This window comes from Colletotrichum spaethianum (assembly GCF_022836535.1).
Source record: "Colletotrichum spaethianum MAFF 239500 DNA, contig01, whole genome shotgun sequence".
Classification (NCBI taxonomy): domain Eukaryota; kingdom Fungi; phylum Ascomycota; class Sordariomycetes; order Glomerellales; family Glomerellaceae; genus Colletotrichum; species Colletotrichum spaethianum.
Window position 1 is genome coordinate 2,426,502 of NW_026054771.1, and position 18,002 is coordinate 2,444,503.

The window sequence follows — 18,002 nt, forward strand, 5'->3', positions numbered from 1 at the left end:
ATCTTCTCTGGCTCCTTCCCCTCTTGATCACGTCTTGCAAGACTTTTCATCCCGTTGCGGTCTTGTATCCCCGCCAAGGACGCCATCGACTGCTGTGACAGTCGGGTAAAGCGCGCTTTTTTTTCTCTCTTTCTCTCACGCACCTACTATCACTGTCTCTGATTTGACCAATCCATCGGCTGCCAGTGGGGTATCGCTTGACTTCATATCCTCTTGAACTTGCCAAGAAAGGCATGTCGTTGTGAGCACTGCCACGTTCCAAAGTCTTGTCGTCTAAGGATTCCAGACGCCGTCGGCAATATTCACACGCTCTTGAAATCTCTTCTCTTCCATCACCAAGTTTTGACGAGTGAGACATTAACTGAAAACCATGACGGTTGCTCAATTTTGATTATCTGGCACTACATTCAGCAACTCCGTATCCTTGCCGACGAAACCCGGACTGTTGCCTCTCGCCCGAAGCCGTCGCTTTGCACTGCCTCGAAACCGTCACCGTAAGAAGCAGGCACACAGGCTTACCAGTCTGCGTCAGTGAACGAGAGAACCAGAAACTCTACTTGACGGGGCGAAAAGGCGCAGCTGTCTTCGCCAAGACTCACGGCGCTCAGTACTTCAAAGTTGTCTTTTACAATTCCGTGGTATGCCCAATACTCTGCCACCTTCTCTACCTTGGAAGACGCAACTTGGTATACGCAAGTTATTCGCCTCTTCGCACTGCCTCTGCCTCTTACAATCCCTCTAAATACCTTTCACTCGCCAACGTCACACAATCAACGTCCTTGGCTTGACTCTTGTCACAAGACTATTCTTTCTTTCCAAAAAACCTCAAGCCCAACATCTTACTTCCACTCGTTTATGAGAGGTCTTTCGCATAAGCTTCAGACATCTCTGCACCGGTGCTAATGGCGTCTCTCGCCCCTCCTCAGTTGCGTGTCGACACCCGTAACCAACGCGGGAACGACAACGACGACACAATAACTCCCTCTCCCATCTCGACACACTCAAATCCTTTCCTTACGCCGGCAATCAGCGCAGCAACCAGTGCTGCACCAAGTATGCATTCGACCGTTGTCACCGAAGACCCAGATAGCGCTCTGAGGCCCGACCCTGGCACGGAAGCCGACTTTGTCGTCGAAAACAACCCTTTTGCATTTAGCCCTGGGCACCTCAACAAACTTTTGAACCCAAAATCTTTATCCGCCTTCCAGGCACTGGGTGGTCTTTACGGCATCGAAAAGGGCCTGCAAACAGATGTCAAGTCCGGACTATCTCTAGACGAGGTGGCTGTGCGAGGCAAAGTCAGTTTTGAGGAAGCCACCGGTCACAAAGAACCCATTTTCGCCACGACAGGTGCTCAGCCATCAGCCACCGCAACGCATGCCAACAGTGATGGATTCACTGACCGCACCCGAGTTTACGGCAGAAACGTGCTTCCCGCTAAAAAGGCAACCCCTTTATGGAAGCTGATGTGGAATGCCTACAACGACAAAGTCATTATTTTGTTGACTGTTGCTGCTGTCATCTCATTAGCGCTTGGTCTTTATGAGACCTTTGGCGCCGAACATGACCCTGAAGCAGGCCAACCGGTTGATTGGGTTGAGGGTGTCGCCATTGTGGTTGCTATTTTAATCGTCACACTAGTTGGATCTCTCAACGACTGGCAAAAGGAACGCGCCTTTGTTAAGCTCAACGCTAAGAAGGAGGACCGCGAGGTCAAGGTTATTCGATCTGGCAAGTCCTTCATGATAAACGTTGCGGAGATCTTGGTCGGCGATGTTATTCATCTCGAGCCTGGTGATCTGGTCCCAGTGGACGGTATCTTTATCAGTGGCCATGACCTAAAATGCGATGAATCCTCGGCCACGGGTGAGTCTGATGCTCTCAAGAAGACTGGCGGCGATGCCGTCTTCAACGCCCTTCAGTCTGGAAACGCTTCCAAAGACATCGATCCTTTCATCATCTCCGGTGCCAAGGTCCTGGAGGGTGTTGGCACTTTTGTCTGCACCTCTGTTGGCACCAACTCCAGCTTCGGAAAGATCATGATGTCAGTTCGCACTGAGATGGAGGCTACGCCTCTGCAGAAGAAGCTCGAGGGCTTGGCCATGGCTATCGCCAAGCTCGGAAGCAGCGCTGCCCTTTTGCTATTTGTTGTTCTCCTCATCCGGTTTCTCGCCGGACTGTCTGGCAACACCGGGAGTAGCGCTGAGAAGGCTTCGGCCTTCATGGATATCCTCATCGTGGCTATTACGATCATTGTCGTCGCCGTGCCTGAGGGCCTTCCTTTGGCCGTCACCCTGGCGCTGGCTTTTGCTACTACCCGCCTTTTGAAGGAGAACAACCTGGTTCGCATTCTCAGAGCTTGCGAGACGATGGGTAACGCCACGACAATTTGCTCAGACAAGACCGGCACTTTGACTACGAACAAGATGACGGTGGTTGCCGGTACCTTTGGTACCGCTAGTTTCACCAAGTCGGTCGACGGCGAGAAGGTCACCAGCGCCGTGGAGTTTGCACAGTCTCTTCCCGAGGCCACCAAGAAGCTTCTCGTTCAGTCGGTCGCCATTAACTCCACTGCTTTCGAAGGAGAGGAGGATGGCCAGGCCACCTTCATCGGTTCCAAGACTGAGACCGCCCTGCTTCAGTTCGCCAAGGACCACTTGGGCATGCAAGGTTTATCTGAGGCCCGCTCCAACGAAGATGTAGTTCAGATGATGCCTTTCGACTCCGGCAAGAAGTGCATGGCTGCCGTTATCAAGCTGCCCAGCCACGCTGGCTACCGACTAGTCGTTAAGGGTGCTTCTGAAATTCTCCTCGGATACTGCACCCAGAAGCTTAATATCGCCGACCTTTCCACCCCTGTCTTGGAGCAATCCGACCGCCAGTTCTTGGAAGGTACCATCGATGCCTACGCAAAGCAGTCTCTTCGCACCATTGCCCTGATCTACCAGGACTTCCCTCAATGGCCGCCTCATGGTGTCAACGCTACTATCGAAGGACATGTTGATCTTGGTGATATCCTCCACGACCTTGTCTTCGCTGGGGTTGTTGGTATCCAGGATCCCGTTCGTCCCGGTGTCCCCGAGGCTGTCCGCAAGGCCAAGCATGCCGGTGTGGTTGTTCGCATGGTCACCGGTGACAACGCTGTCACAGCCCAGGCCATCGCAACCGAATGTGGCATCTTCACTGAGAATGGGCTCATCATGGAAGGCCCTGTCTTCCGCAAGCTCTCCGTTGAGAAGATGAACGAGATCTTGCCTCGTCTGCAGGTTCTTGCCCGTTCCTCGCCCGAGGACAAGCGCGTCTTGGTCACTCGCCTCAAGGCTCTTGGCGAAACCGTTGCTGTGACTGGTGACGGTACCAACGATGCACCCGCGCTCAAGGCTGCGGATGTTGGTTTCTCTATGGGTATATCTGGTACTGAAGTTGCCAAGGAGGCCTCTTCTATTGTGTTGATGGACGATAACTTTACTTCGATTGTCACGGCGTTGAAGTGGGGAAGAGCAGTAAACGACGCCGTGCAGAAGTTCCTTCAGGTATGTACAACTCATCAAAGCTACTGTATGGCAAGATACTAATGTGATTCACTCAGTTCCAAATCACCGTCAACATTACTGCCGTCCTCCTCGCTTTCATCACTGCCGTCTCCTCCCCCACCATGGAATCTGTCCTCACCGCCGTCCAGCTCCTGTGGGTCAACCTCATCATGGACACCTTCGCCGCCCTTGCTCTGGCTACGGACCCTCCCACTGAAAAGATCCTCGACCGTCTCCCGCAGGGGAAGAAGGCGCCGCTCATCACCATCAATATGTGGAAGATGATCATTGGTCAAGCCATCTTCCAGCTTACCGCCACCCTCATCTTGCATTTTGCTGGTAACGCCATCTTCGGCTACGACCCCCTCAACGAGAACGAGCAGCTTGAGCTTGATTCCATGATCTTCAACACCTTTGTCTGGATGCAGATCTTCAACGAGTTCAACAACCGCCGTCTCGACAACAAGTTCAACATCTTCGAGGGCGTTCACCGCAACTACTTCTTCATCGTTATCAACTGCATCATGGTCGGCGCGCAGGTTGCCATCATTTTTGTTGGTGGCAAGGCCTTCCGCATCACCGAGGGCGGCATCAGCGGCGAGCACTGGGCTGTGTCCGTGGTTCTGGCCTCCCTTTCTCTCCCCATGGCTGTCCTCGTTCGTCTCTTCCCTGACCCATGGTTCGAGAAGATTGCCAAGACAGTCGGCAGACCCGTCGTCATTGTCTACCGTGCCTCTGGCATGTTTTTCTCCAGAGTTGGCGCCGTCTTCCGTCGCAATAAATCCACCGACGCCGACGCCGTTTCCGATGAGGAGGCACGTGTCTCCTCTGGCTCCGAGGAAACCAAAGTCGCTGCGCCTGCCATCATTATCTCCACCCAACCCGAGGAGAACAACACTGCTGCTGCCAAGGGCGATGAGAAGCGTCATATCTGAGATACGTCTCTATTCGCTTTAAGCTTTACTTGCCTTTACTTGCATATATATCCCTTTCATCTGTTACATCTTGCCAGTTACGATACCATTTAGTGCGCGTTTGCTTCTTACTCCTTATTGAACGATTTTACGACCGGCATTTGTTACGTATAGAATAACATGGGCGGCTGTTCCCACATCATATAAAGACCTTTTGTTGTCTTTTGGGGCGTTTTGGGCGAATGGCACCAAAAACCACGTGTGTAAGGGTCGGCACACTGGGCAAAACCTGTCTTTACGGCATTGCGGAGCGAAACATTTCCCTGGGTGCAAATTGGATACGATAGTACAAGTAATCCAGACTTGATCCGGAATGAAATGAACAGAATTACGAATACATGCGAGTCCGAGGCGTCGTGAGTCATACCATCTTGCTCATTTGATCGAGTGTGTCCTATATGTGGTTTGCTCAGGATGAGCTGCATGCAATGTCCGTGGGAGAATATGTCGTCGACACTGTCAGGTTGTACACACTCAAGCTCTCCGAGTGCGGCTCCAGCCTCGGCGTGCTTTGCGCGTCCTTTAGGATAGTAAAGCTCGCGTTACCACTGTGAAAGGTCAGTTCATCTCGTTCCATCGAGGCGCATCATTTACAGGTGCGCGTCTTTGTCGAGTAATGGCGAGACTTACTACGCCTGCGAGCAGTTCCCTCCAATATAGGTGGTCTGAATCACAATTTCTGCAACAAATGTTTTCTCCGCCTCCGTCTCCCCTGCCACAGTCGCGCCGCGGATCAGGTGCCACCACGACTTGTTCCCGCCCGGCGGGAGCAGCGACTGTTTGACGCCCAGCATGGCCGAGGACCCGACGAACGTGCGTCCCGCGATGATGAGCTTGCCGTCGGCTGGCCAGAAGTTGGTGAACGAGGTAGTTGCGTCCTTGTCTTCCGATGTGAGGTAGTACTCTTCCACGAACTTGGCAAACGTCGCGTCGACGTCCGCGGCGGGTTTGTAGGGCGCCATGTCGACCGCGTTAACGAGGGCGGCAGCCAAGAAGAACAGGGCTGTGGGGGTCTTCATCCTGCAATGGGGACGCGGCAAAGACTGAACCGGTGAGATGCTGGGATGGATGAGGTGAGAGCACAGAAAGCTGGAAGTGCCACTTCTAGAAATGCCAGTACCGAAATTTCAACTCGGCACTTTAAACAACTTCAAAGCTGTCTGCCAGCGCCTTGCCATGCGCACCCAAGATTTCAATCTCAGGGATCTCATTTCATTTTATCGGCGGCGCCGGCGCAAACGGATGGTCTGAATAGGGCCGGGAGGGTTCGGCATGGAGTGGAACAGGAGGCCCTGTAAACCTTCATCCCATGTTAGTCAGGGTGCACCCCAGCTCAGGGGCACCTTCGACCCTGGGAAGTGGCCCGTATCTCTCATTCTTTCTCTTTTCCACTGCTTCTGGTTGGTCGGAAGCTTGTTAAGCTTTACAGGTCTTTGGGTTGATTTGTCTATTAAGCTTTTGTCAACTGGGACGACTTAAGCCGAAATAAGGGCACTACCTAGAACGTTCTCAGATGACTACTCAAAGAGCCTCTTGCTCAGTCCGTAATTCTGGGATAAAATCGACCTTTGTAGTTACTTATAATATGGGCGGGCTATGTAGCGTCGTTGTATGACGGGCTTTCTGTCTGACACATCGACACTGCGGCTTGGCCATCCATCCGCATAATCTAAAGTTATTTTCAACTACACTTTGTATAAATTGGTCCCTTATTTTGAAAGCGGGAGCGTGAAACCCCGCAAGACACGTCTTTTCATTAATAGTTTAAGGACAGTCATTCAAGTCACTCTTTCAAACTCCGTTGGGTACTCGGATATCCAAGATGCATCTCTCATTCGTCATCCCGGCGCTTTCCGCCGCGTGCTTCGTTGCGGCAATCGACTTCACCAACTACGACCCACAACCCGGCGTGCAGCCCGAGTTTAAGGACTTCCTCCGCGCGTAAGTGGCGGTCTCTCTGTAAAATTTGAGCCAGCGACTGACACATAGTCCAGTCTGGTCACTCCCGCGGAGGATCCCGCCGCCACGACGGCATATACTGACTTTTTCACGCGAGATGGTATGCAAACGACCCTGAGCATTCACTGCGTTGGCGCCGAAGCGATTACCAGATGCAAGCAACGCTTCTTGCCCATTGATGGCAACATGAGCTTGACGGTATGTTTCCACCCGCCCTTTGGGATATTTTCATGGTGGGTAGACGTGGCTAATGGCACGTGCAGCACTTTCCCAATACAACTTTTGTTGTCGACAACAACGCAACCGCAACAGTATATGAGGCCCACGGACGCATTGAAAACAACTTCAAGACGGGTAACTGCTCGCAGATCTAGTGAGTGCCATATATATGAAAAAAGATTTATCCTGTCCGTTTGATGTGGGTTCTAATCATTGGACACAGCTACAAGACTCAATACACAATCCTGAAGACAAATCAGTCTGTTGATGCGGCGCCGAACCTGTCCACTATACCAGAGCAGCAGGTGTATTGGTACCACGACTACTTTGTCAGCCCTATCGGCGTGCCGTCTGACATTCCCTGTGACAGTTTGAGGACTTAGGAAGAAAAGGAGAGCCGTATTCCAGCTATTTGACTGAAATGAAACAAACACGCTCATTACATGTCACATTGCACTGTCCTTGTATCTCTTGCGTATTGAGCTACGCTAGCGTGTCATTCGACGTTACTGTGACATGAAGGTATAGACCTGAATAGCTACATACTGGATTTCTAATGCCTGTGGTTTTGGGAACCATTCTTTATGGTTGACAACATACAGGCCGCGACGTAGAACTGAGGAATGTGACCTGCGATGGGGTGGAGCAGACAAGACCAGAATCAAGATCGATCAAAACGGGAAAGGGCTATATCTTCCGACATTTCACACCGAGTACAAGAAATAAAGCACAACTTTTCCTGGAGCATGCTAGAGACAAGACGTATCAGCTGGGTACGTCGAAGTCAGTCGTCGTTATTGATGACTCACTAAATTTTCCATGGACAGCGTCCCCGGCTTCATTAAAGTCTTTGTCGATATCTCTACGTCACCGTTTCCTGTCATTGTAGATTGTGGCCTTGGTGGATTGACTGATAAGCGTATACCGTCTCGTGTTTCCTCACATCAAGCCCAGAAACAACTGAACCTATACTGAAGGGATTTGAGAAATATTCTATAAGCATATCCATCAAAGGCATCAACATCAAAGAGTATTGAAAGATGACGAACGACCGGCAACAGGGGGCCGCGAACCTAAAAACGCCACGGTGATTACGCACAATCATTCTCGTCAACCATCAATGACCAAAAATGCCGAAGAAAAGGGGCCTTTTCCTTCATCCCATGGTCTTCTTCATTCATACAGTGGGGTTTTCTTTGGGATACTCGATTTGAATGTCATCTACAGTCAGCTTAGGCATGTCCAATGATACCCGCTCTTTTAAGTACTGATGGTAGCTTCTCGTGGATGCAGCCACCCTCCACATCGACGGACCACCAAAACTTCTGACGAGCAAACGATTTGTAGGGAGGCAGCCACGGTGTTACAAAGACCATCCGGGCTGCCGGCCCGCCAATCACTTCGATCCAACATTCTCGGTCCCACGATGCGACCCCAACACCTGTGCCCGTTACATTTCTCGGTGCCAACCAACCGAGATTTCCTAATTCTGACATTTTTAATTTGTTGGCGCTTCCTTAGCCGCAACCATTTTTGGACTACACGTGCTCTACCTTCTCAGCCGGAAACCAAGTATTCTGACATTATGGCTCCCAATCAATTTTGCCAGCTTGGACGCCATGCCCAGCGTCCGATTCAGGCAGTACGGATGAATGCGTCCCATCATGGCGCGCCGTCATGGGCTCGTGACAAGGACTTGCCGCATGGTGGGCAAGGTAGTCATGCAGGAGTCTGTGGGGAAATGAAGAAAATCTTTGGTTCTTGGGTCTTGACTTAATCTAAACCCGGTAGATGACTTGGGTAGTCAGACTACGGCAACATCTTGCCGTGACTGCTTCGTGATGGCACGATGCCCCACTCGATGATTGGGATGGTGACCAATATCCGCTGGAATCCTTTTGGCACCATCGATGCGATGCCTGTGGCTCAAAACGGAGCACTATATATGCCGCAATTCCCAGCTCTCTGGGTTGCATTTTGCCTGAACTTGTCAACGATTATCACCCAAGTCTCCGGGTTACCTCTGTATACCTTCATTACGATCAATTTACTACGACCAGTAGCAGCATGGGCAATCTCAACCCTTCATCTCTCCTCCTGGCCCTAGTTGCCACCGTCGCGGCTCACGGCCACGTGGATTGGCTTGTCGCTGACGGTGTTGCCTACCGCGGCTGGGACTCTCCCGCCTTCACTTATTCTCCCCCTACGGGACCTGTTGTTGGCTGGAAGATCGACGCCCCTGACAACGGCTTCGTTGAGCCCGTTAACTTCGGTACCAACGACATCATCTGCCACAAAAACGGCAGCCCCGCCGGCGGCCATGCCACCGTCCCTGCAGGAGCCAAAATCCAGCTCATCTGGAATACTTGGCCCGACTCGCACAAGGGCCCTGTCATCGACTACCTCGCTAAGTGCAGCGGCGACTGCGAAACCGTTGACAAGACCTCCCTGAACTTTTTCAAAATTGACGCCGGCGGTGTCGTGGACATGTCGCTCCAGAACGGCAAGTGGGCCGATGATGTGCTCATCGCGAACAGCTTCACCTGGACGGTTCAGATCCCGCCCACTCTTGCCCCTGGTAACTACGTCCTCCGCCATGAGATCATTGCGCTGCACTCAGGAGGTAACCCCAACGGTGCTCAAGCTTACCCTCAGTGTTTCAACCTGCAAGTCACTGGAGGAGGCTCCCTTGCTCCTGCCGGAGTCAAGGGCACTGCGCTGTACAAGTCAAACGACCCCGGCATCCTCTTCAACATCTACACCAGTCCCATTGTGTACCCGATGCCGGGCCCAACACTGGTTTCGGGTCTCCCGTCGACCGTCGCTCAAAGCGTTGCCAAACCGACCGCGACATCGAGTGCGACGCCTGCCGGAGGCAATGGCGGGAACGGAGGAAGTAGTCCTACCACAACGCTGCGAACTACTACTGCTCCAGCGCCGGTGACTACCACCAGACCTGGAACAACGACGACAACGGCCGCAAGCGGCGGCGGCGGCGCAACAGTGCCCAAGTACGGCCAGTGTGGTGGCCAGGGTTGGACAGGCTCAACGACTTGTGTCGCAGGATCCACGTGCCAAGCTCTGAACGAATTCTACTCCCAGTGCGTCTAGTGGAGACTGAAACAATTATTATATCCGTAGGAGCCTAGGGGGATTGATCTTAGAATAGTTTTTAGCTTCATGTATATAGCTGAAGAGGGGCCAGCTCCCCTACCTTGCCGTCATCAGTAGGAAATAGTTATAAAACTCTTCTTGAGCTCTCAAAAGGCAAGCAATCGATAAACTGGTTCTAATTGTCTTCTAAAACCCCAGACTGACTTATTGCATAGTCTTGTGAGAGTTCGGGTTTGTACCGCCTCGTCGTCACCCCGAGAAAAGTATCAAGGGTTGTCCCAGCATCATTCAAAGTTGTAATCTCACTTCGAATTTCGCAAGATAAAATCTACCTTTCAGTTTGTGAACCGGGACGCGCCGCATATTATCAGAAAGGCGGCAAAATATCGATTATTTCTCCAGATACAATTCTATTTGTATGTTTTCAGTTCGAAGAAAGTATGTTGGCTGTCAATCTTCTTGGTGTTCTCCGCATCTTGGCAAGATTGATGTGACTCCGCAGCCGATGGGATGTTGCTTCCAACAACACTAATAGTTTGCACCATCTAACTTCATGGTGCCCCTTTTCCTCATTCAAGGTTGGCGTCCTTCTTTCTCTTTACGCGTATTCTGACACCATCCGGCGGGAAACATGCCTCAGTCACCCAGTGGTTCTCTGGGCGCTTCCCGTTGTACTCCGGAGGGAACTCCACATCGTAATGCCCCAACACGTAGGCGATGATCATCTTCAGCTCAAAGTCAATAAGAAACCGACCAGGGCATGCGTGCTTTCCGTGACCAAATGGCAAGAATTCGGCGCTGGTTGTGACAAAGGAGACAGGGGGCGCCTTTTCGTCTTTTGCAGCGGCATTCTCCCGCATGCGGGAGAAGCGAAAAGGGTCGTACTTCAGGGGGTCCTCCACGATCTCATTGTCTGTCTGCACTGCTTGTCCGAGGAAAGATATGAGAGTACCCTTGGGCAAGTGGGTACCATCCGGTGTCTTGAAGCCATCCACCATCACCCTCCGGAAGACTGCACGCCCGCCGAAACTGTTGACCCGAAGAGTCTCCCGAGCGACGCTGTCTGCCTTGACCATCATCCTGACCTTGGCCTTTGTCCAGTTGTCGTTTCCGTCGCTGTACAGGACACGATTAACTTCATCTCGCAAAGTGGAAATGGTGTTGAACTCTGAATCAGAGCCCAAGATGTTGAGGAGCATATTGGTAGTTTGAATACTGGTTTGGTGCATTGAGCCAAAGTTAGCTGCGATCAAACGTCGCGTCATCATGTCGATATCGTTGAATTCCTCCGGGCGATGCTCTTTAGCGTAGCGTGCCATCATCTGTATGTGGTCACGTGGCTCATCATGGTTCGGGTCTTCTCGGTCGTATTTTAACGTTTCGAGACGTTTCTCCCAAATCGGCTCGAACATCTTCTTGAGCCTGTTGATTTTGCTGTGCAATGGGAGATTAATCAAAGTGCCGACCATAGGCCGCAGAATCCGTGGACTAGCCCCCGAAGCGCCTGCATTCAGGATGAGCCGGTTGATAATATCCAGACATAGGTTCAGATATTCCTCGTTTCGGCCTAGTGGGTGTTAGCACAAGAGTTCATTGTCCTGGCCCAAAGGTACTCACACAAGTCGACACCAATCGTGAAGCGACTAGCGGCCTGAGCTACAACCATCTTCATTGACTCTAACAGGTCAATTTCTTTCCACTCTGAGTCGGTCCCAAACCATTTGTCAAAAGCAAAAGCAAGCTCATCGTTCAAGGCGGCACAAATGTTTTCCAATGCAGCGTTCAGCTCAGTCTTGACCAAGAGTCCTTGCCATGCGTCGACAACGTAGCGATCGTGTCCGAGAGCCCAATGCACTTGGTCAATCTCTGCGAACGCTGTGTTTACGTCAAGCGCCGATTCTGGTTGAGTCTGCACCCAGCGCATGGAACTCGTAGGCATGATGACCTCATGGCGGAAACCAAGTCCGGGAACGACCACAAGCTTGCCCTTCTTGGAGTACTGGGCTATAAATTAGCTCGATTGAATAGGATAGATAGGCTCGCGGGTGAAATACATTATCGTAAGCCTCGCGATACAAGCCTTCGCAGTCTGTGTAGTATCGCCAGTATGTGCGAATACTGAATCGTGTGGCTCCTTCTGGCTCACCAACGAGTGGAACTCCTTTGGGATACGTGACGCTGTAGAAAGCTCGGCTGATGAGGTACAAAATCACCACAGAGCCGAGCGCTAGCAGGCTAATGCCTGACAAGCTAATGACGGGGGCAACAGTTGCGATGTAGGTGCCATGATGGGCCACAGAATTTGCGACGTCTTGTCAAGCGGTTGGTGGGGACCGGAGCAAAACTGCGAACAATATCATACCGATTCAAGGGGGAGACTGTGCTTTAAACGTTTTTATTTGAAGAAAAGCTTCGTCTCATCTAGGTTTATTGGCGGGAAGTGAAAGTCAGAAAGTTCAGCGCCGGGTCTGGCGGATGAGAGCCAATAGGGATGTTCCTTATCTTAGCGCGCCCGCTCCAACCAAGCCAGGATCGAATTGTTTGGATGCCTGGCAAGGTGTGTCAGATTCACTGAGCCTTCGGGCCTATCAGCTTCTCAGCATAACAGTCGCTAATGATTGTGCAAATTCCTTTGGACTCACATAGTCGGATAAAGCAATGGCCTATAAGCCATTTTGCAATGAATATGGTACGAAACCCAAAGGGTCGTCGCAGCTGTTGGTGCACGACAGCGATTAATGGCCACCTACGTAACAGCAACGATGCCATCTTTGGTGTAGATTTCAAACTGGCTTTTGTAGTTCTTTAAAACCGAAGGAACAACCATAATTTGGAGGTGTCGACAATGTAGCTCGGCTACGATTTGAACCCTTTGCTTGGACGTAAGACACCATGTCACACCTGGCAGTTACAGGTACACTAGCGCTTGTAAGCAGCCACGGGCCCACAACAGCGGCACGCTTTTCTCCAGTGATTGGACTGGTCACTGGTGGCCATCCGCCACTGTCAGACTGTGGCTTTCTTAAGCCATGCTGTAGGGAACCTTGGATTTATCCACAAAATGATGACAGGAGCCAGCCTAGAGGGAGCAACGAAATCCTTGCCACGGCCACATCGAAAACAACATCAGTATCGTATGGGGCAAAAATTGGACGATCTGGGAATCGAACCCAGGACCTACCGCAGAAAGATTCAAGAATGACTTCTTTGCTAAGCGGTCATTATACCACTAAACCAATCGCCCATGCCGATGATCTAGCCCGGACTTGAACCGGAGACCTTCAGTGTGCTCAGCCGAATTGCTTCGAGTTGTTAGACTGACGTGATAACCAACTACACCACCAGACCATTGTGTATTGTGGTGGTGTATCCGCAAGATAGCTTCATCTGTGGCTACTGTGTTCCCAATGGAGAAGTCTGTGGAGCAAAGGTCTAATTGGGGCCACGACAGGGGAGCGAGTGATGTGAGCCCCGTCAAGGAAGTCCCACAGCTATTTCTTATGAGGATATTCAAGAAGGCAGATTCATTGCGTTTTAGCCTACTCACTGTCCCGTGATTTGTTTGCCAGTTTACAACTTTAGATATGTCACACTCATGCCTTCACATTGTTCCAACTTTGCGATAAAGATCGCGCAATCATGGCATTTAGACGAAATTCTTGATCCGTCCTTAAACCTGACTAATTGTTGGGTTTGACTTAGTTGAATATTTCGTAAATGCCTAATTACGACCTTTGCGAAGATTCCGACTCGAATCGCAAATCACGACGCGATCGTGATCCTCGGACTTGGTTTCCCTCTTTTATATCATGAGTAAGCTCTATCTCCAGGCTGGTGAGAGCACATGGGATCTGGTAGATTTAAGTACTTATTAAACAGTCATACAGATCTCAGAGCTTTCATGTCTGTCGATTTTGAGTCGCGACTGGTCCAAGCTCCCTGTCATAATGAAAGCAGCAAATTGTGCATCAAACCGAAATGACTGTTTGGCCTCAAAACACTCCTCGAAGTTATCGATTGGTTCAAGAATGCATCACCGCTCTGCATGAAAATTATTGCCATGATCAGAGCTGATCTTTTTGTAAACCGGAATGCGCGGTGATGTTTGACGGGATAGTAGTGTGTCACACCTAACTTCAACTTTACATGGCAAAATGTCCCGACCATTAATCTAAATCTAACTCTCCAGTTCTTTCACTGCCTTTCGTAAGTTTTCCGCTATCCGCCCTAACGCAACTTGTTAGTTTTATGCGTTAAGAATTCTTTTCCCGGATAGATACTGAGTTGATATCATCCAGACACATACCATCACTGCTTGAGGTCCGATGAACCCCTATCCTTAATCGTGATTGTAAGTTCCAGCTTGTCTTTCACAGCGTAACTTGTTACCACGATATCGACGTCCATGGTATTCGGGAACGTATATGGATCCGCAGGATTATTAGAAGGGAAGAACCAGTCCTTAATCGTCTTTCCGTCGTTATACTTGATCTTGTAGTGTGACTGGATAGGCTTGAAAAACCCTCTTTCGGGTGATTCAATGCCGACGCAGAACGATTGCAATGCCTCCATCTCTTGCCAACAGAGCATTACATCGTCGCGTCCGCTTTTGCCGAAATAGCACCCCTTTGTCCATGACATAAGGGCCTCTCCACCTTTTGCTAAGACCGTGTTATCGGGTAATTCGTGGATCATTCGGATATCTGGGGCGGTCGGATCCGTGTGTTGAATGAGATCGAAGCTTTTCGACGCCGAGTTCACAAAAGTGAGGGAGTGATCGGGGCTAATCATCCTGACGTTTGAGTTGTACATCTATATTGATCGGTATGCCGCTTCGTCGACACTTCGATCTAATTTATACGTCGGCTGGATGATGGAATTTGTGGCTTTGAGTGACTATGTTACCTGTGCGGAAACTCAATAATATGGTGGAATCTTGATAAGGACGAATTCGTGAGATGTCCTGGGATGTTCCGTTAATAAGGCGAAGACAAAATGAGGAATGCTTTGTCGGTGGCAATCCCCAAGAACTGACCCTTGTGCGGCAATCGACTAATTCCGTTCCAACATTCCGCATCCAGACTGAGCCATGGCTTTTCTGGCGTAGTGTAATGTACATGTGGCTTGCCTTCCATTGTTCTCGTCGGCCACATTAGGCATGGTGCACTAACTATTCCGGGACGCGGATCCCTCGATGACCTGACGGGACATTTCAGCTTGAGATGTTCGTTTGCAGTCCGGATGCTGACGCTGCCGTGCTTGGAATATTCCATGGCCAGTGTAACTGGCACGCAGTATTTTATTATTGCTTTCGAAGTTTATCGCGTTCGGCCCGAGCAAAGGTCTTGAAGGAGCACCTTGCAATATGCAACTCCATTGATGGCCTACTAGCCCGGTAGTAAAGCCTGGATATCAGCAGAGAATACGACTCGAAAATTGCGGGGTGGACGACTTCAATCTTGTTTCTGTCCTTTCCACTCTCCGATAGTTGGAGACAACTCTCTCTCTTTTCGAATTCCATCAAGGTAAAATGTCTGATGGTTTGTGGAAATTTCAGCGTGGGGCGAAGCCACGGTCTTCCCGGATTCGGTACAGCATGAGACAACGCCACAAAAAGAGTTTACCTTTGGGGCTGGAGTCCGGATACGAGTAGTCTAGGTCTGCTGAAACATTTTATCTACACATTACATGGCGAGTAAATGCGAGACATGGGCTTCGCTACCATGGTCTTCCACTACAACATATGCTTCGATAAGAGGTGCTGTTCAGACTTTCTTCTGTTTCGGAATTTTGATCACCTACATACAACGTGACATGTTCTACCTATTTTTTCCATCCTCCCATAGCCCATCTAATGTTGGCAATGCGTTTCGTGATTTCGGATGCGTCATGCAGTTGTCGCAACAACTATGAAGAGAAGGTTTGGAGATACCTGGGTGTATTTCAGACACAACTATCAAGACACGAATACAGAATAGAACAGTAACATTGTTGTGGGCCGCAAAGATCGTGGGCTTCAAAAGTTCTTACCAAATTCGTTGTGTGCTACTTATGACATCTATACCAGTCACCGATATTATGAAAGCAACAAGTAACTCATCACGCCTCTAAACAAACTCCAAGCTCAGCCAGTAGATCCTCTGCGAGAACATCAATGGCTCCAGTCCGTTTGTCCTCAATCCCAAACGAAACAAAGAGTACATCATCTAAAAAGCCATGGTATCTCTGATCCTTCCGTTTCCAACTCATGGAAGTCACGTAAAACATGTCGGAACTCCCGTCAAGGTTCTTCCCTCGACCATGAATCCATATTGGTCTCCTCGAGACTGCATATGTTTCAAAGGGTGCCTTTTGGCGGAAAACCATGACATATGGTTCATATTCGCTATGAAAGCGATAAAAGGTCTTGTGTTGGAATACAGTGAAAATAAAAGTGTTGTCGCTGGTAGCCTTGCATGTCGGGTCACTCCTTTTACAAAATGAAATGCTTAGTGAGTTGGTCGCCTGATGTATCGACTCGTGGTCCGGTGGCAGATTTGGCATGTACTTGCTTAGACATGCCTCGTCCCCGGCCGCCAACGGCGCAAGGTCAGGCCCCACAGAGCCGTCCGCGTTCAGTTTGGCGAAGACCCGTTTAGGCGCCACGTCCTGGTGAAGGTAGAGCGCGCCATTCTCATCCCAGAAGGGAAACCAGTTCTTCTCCATCGTGCCCCAAGGCGGAGGACGTTGTAGCTCTGTGCCAAGGCCAAAGCTTAAGTCCAACGACATTTCAAAGTCCCAGTTCCCAAGCGAGCGGAAGTCTTGCATGAACTGTCCGAAGCATGTGAACTTCGAGTTAGAGCCAAACACGATGAAAGGAGCCTTGGGGCCATGAAAGACGCGAGCATCGTGAGGTCCGATATTGAGGGCGATGTATGCTAAGTTAGGAGGGCATTTTTCGTCGCCGCTCTTTGTAGCGGCGATAGGGAGAACCAATGGTGATTCGGCGCAGGTTAGCCCTTCCAGTGTGAAGATGGCGTTGCACACCAACTCAACATGCTCGACTGTATTGTCATTTGCTTTTCTTTTCTGCGCAACGATGATAAATGTGTTGTCAAGGTTGGGATGGGGTAAAATATTAGGATTGATGGTTTCTTCTCCCCGAAAACGTATGTGGAAAAACTTTTTGTCAAAGGTTGATGTCGAAAATATCTCGTGATGTGTTGCCTCCGTCGATGTCAGGGTTGTCGATGCAATCGCAGCGTGTGACTGGGTCGGTGAGGCCAAAGGCGCTAGTTGTTGATTGGGGTTGAGTTCATCGTTTTGCCTCCAATTCGGTGCAAAGATGCGGTCGAACCAATGCTCGAGACCCGAGGCTGAGTCCCTGAGGTCGAGGTATTGGATGCCGACGTAGGTGAGAAAGAGGAAGGGGCCTACAATGAGGACCACACGCTTGAAGTCCCTAGCTAGCATTGCGAACAGCGTTTCCCATGTGCCGAGGTGTTGGGGCTCATGCAGCCGAAGTGGGCACCAAACGGAACCGAGGTTACTACGAGAAGAAGCAAGTGATGAAGATAGTCAATTGACTTGTCTCTGTTGTGCTGAGTCGAGCTGGATTGAGAGTTGCAGCAGGTGAAGAACGTTTCCGGAGCACCGGCACAATCAAGGCTCTATCCACAGTATGATGATTCAATATCTACCCCAACATCAGGATTTCATCAGACAGGCGTACCAAGGGATGTGGGCGACTGGGATACAAGGTCTTTCTGAAAGGGCTGTAAGGAAACCTTTGGCAAACTATCGGGAGATATATGCCGAGTGATGGGGATCGGCGGGCTAGCAATTCCCCTCATTTGCGAGTGCTTGATGGGCCTTCCCCAGCCACCCACTTTGCTAGTGCGAAGGGTCAGGTAAACCAGAGGGCACAAAGCTTAGCCGTGTTCCTAAGACAAGTGCCCGAATTGGGGGGCAATGATTCGTCCTCAGCAGTTCTTGCTCTTGTCACTTCGAGCATGTGAGCATGCGAGTGCCTCGGTGAGTTGCGTGGAACCCTGGCCAGAGTTGCAGTTCTTTCCCACTACGAGCTTCCACACCATATCCGTTTTAGGCAATGCATCCGTTCCTGCAGCGCCGTTGGGTTCAATGCAGGATACAGCCGTAAGTAGACAAGAAAGCACGCACACGAGAAAGTGTGATGTTGGAGGGTAGGGCGGGCTAACTTGCC

At 50.5% G+C, this 18,002-nt stretch overlaps 6 protein-coding genes and 2 non-coding genes across 8 annotated transcripts; 3 read left to right on the top strand and 5 right to left on the bottom strand.

The window, feature by feature from the left end:
* Positions 1–1,055: 1,055 nt before the first annotated feature.
* On the top strand, positions 1,056–4,468 carry ColSpa_00658 (calcium-transporting ATPase 2; the record flags this gene model as incomplete). The annotated part of the gene is made up of 2 exons (XM_049266870.1): positions 1,056–3,533; positions 3,590–4,468. The coding sequence occupies 2 exons, from the start codon at positions 1,056–1,058 to the stop codon at positions 4,466–4,468; spliced, it is 3,357 nt and encodes a 1,118-aa protein (XP_049122827.1).
* A 448-nt stretch (positions 4,469–4,916) lies between these two features.
* ColSpa_00659 (uncharacterized protein) lies at positions 4,917–5,526 on the bottom strand (the record flags this gene model as incomplete). Its single annotated transcript, XM_049266871.1, has 2 exons — positions 4,917–5,055; positions 5,138–5,526. 2 exons carry the CDS (start codon positions 5,524–5,526, stop codon positions 4,917–4,919), a joined length of 528 nt encoding a protein of 175 aa, XP_049122828.1.
* Positions 5,527–6,329: 803 nt separating this feature from the next.
* ColSpa_00660 (uncharacterized protein) lies at positions 6,330–7,068 on the top strand (the record flags this gene model as incomplete). The annotated part of the gene is made up of 4 exons (XM_049266872.1): positions 6,330–6,448; positions 6,502–6,664; positions 6,730–6,839; positions 6,909–7,068. 4 exons carry the CDS (start codon positions 6,330–6,332, stop codon positions 7,066–7,068), a joined length of 552 nt encoding a protein of 183 aa, XP_049122829.1.
* Positions 7,069–8,752: 1,684 nt separating this feature from the next.
* ColSpa_00661 (polysaccharide monooxygenase Cel61a) lies at positions 8,753–9,796 on the top strand (the record flags this gene model as incomplete). The annotated part of the gene is made up of 1 exon (XM_049266873.1): positions 8,753–9,796. One exon carries the CDS (start codon positions 8,753–8,755, stop codon positions 9,794–9,796), a length of 1,044 nt encoding a protein of 347 aa, XP_049122830.1.
* A 3,152-nt stretch (positions 9,797–12,948) lies between these two features.
* ColSpa_tRNA_014 lies at positions 12,949–13,043 on the bottom strand. The gene is made up of 2 exons: positions 13,008–13,043; positions 12,949–12,984 (listed from the first exon to the last, which is right to left on the bottom strand). It is a non-coding gene; the product is annotated as a tRNA-Ala (tRNA).
* Positions 13,044–13,050: 7 nt separating this feature from the next.
* On the bottom strand, positions 13,051–13,147 carry ColSpa_tRNA_013. Its single transcript has 2 exons — positions 13,110–13,147; positions 13,051–13,086 (listed from the first exon to the last, which is right to left on the bottom strand). It is a non-coding gene; the product is annotated as a tRNA-Val (tRNA).
* Positions 13,148–14,107: 960 nt separating this feature from the next.
* ColSpa_00662 (uncharacterized protein) lies at positions 14,108–14,371 on the bottom strand (the record flags this gene model as incomplete). Its single annotated transcript, XM_049266874.1, has 1 exon — positions 14,108–14,371. The coding sequence occupies one exon, from the start codon at positions 14,369–14,371 to the stop codon at positions 14,108–14,110; it is 264 nt and encodes an 87-aa protein (XP_049122831.1).
* Positions 14,372–15,898: 1,527 nt separating this feature from the next.
* ColSpa_00663 (uncharacterized protein) lies at positions 15,899–17,251 on the bottom strand (the record flags this gene model as incomplete). Its single annotated transcript, XM_049266875.1, has 1 exon — positions 15,899–17,251. One exon carries the CDS (start codon positions 17,249–17,251, stop codon positions 15,899–15,901), a length of 1,353 nt encoding a protein of 450 aa, XP_049122832.1.
* Between the last annotated feature and the right edge of the window lie 751 nt (positions 17,252–18,002).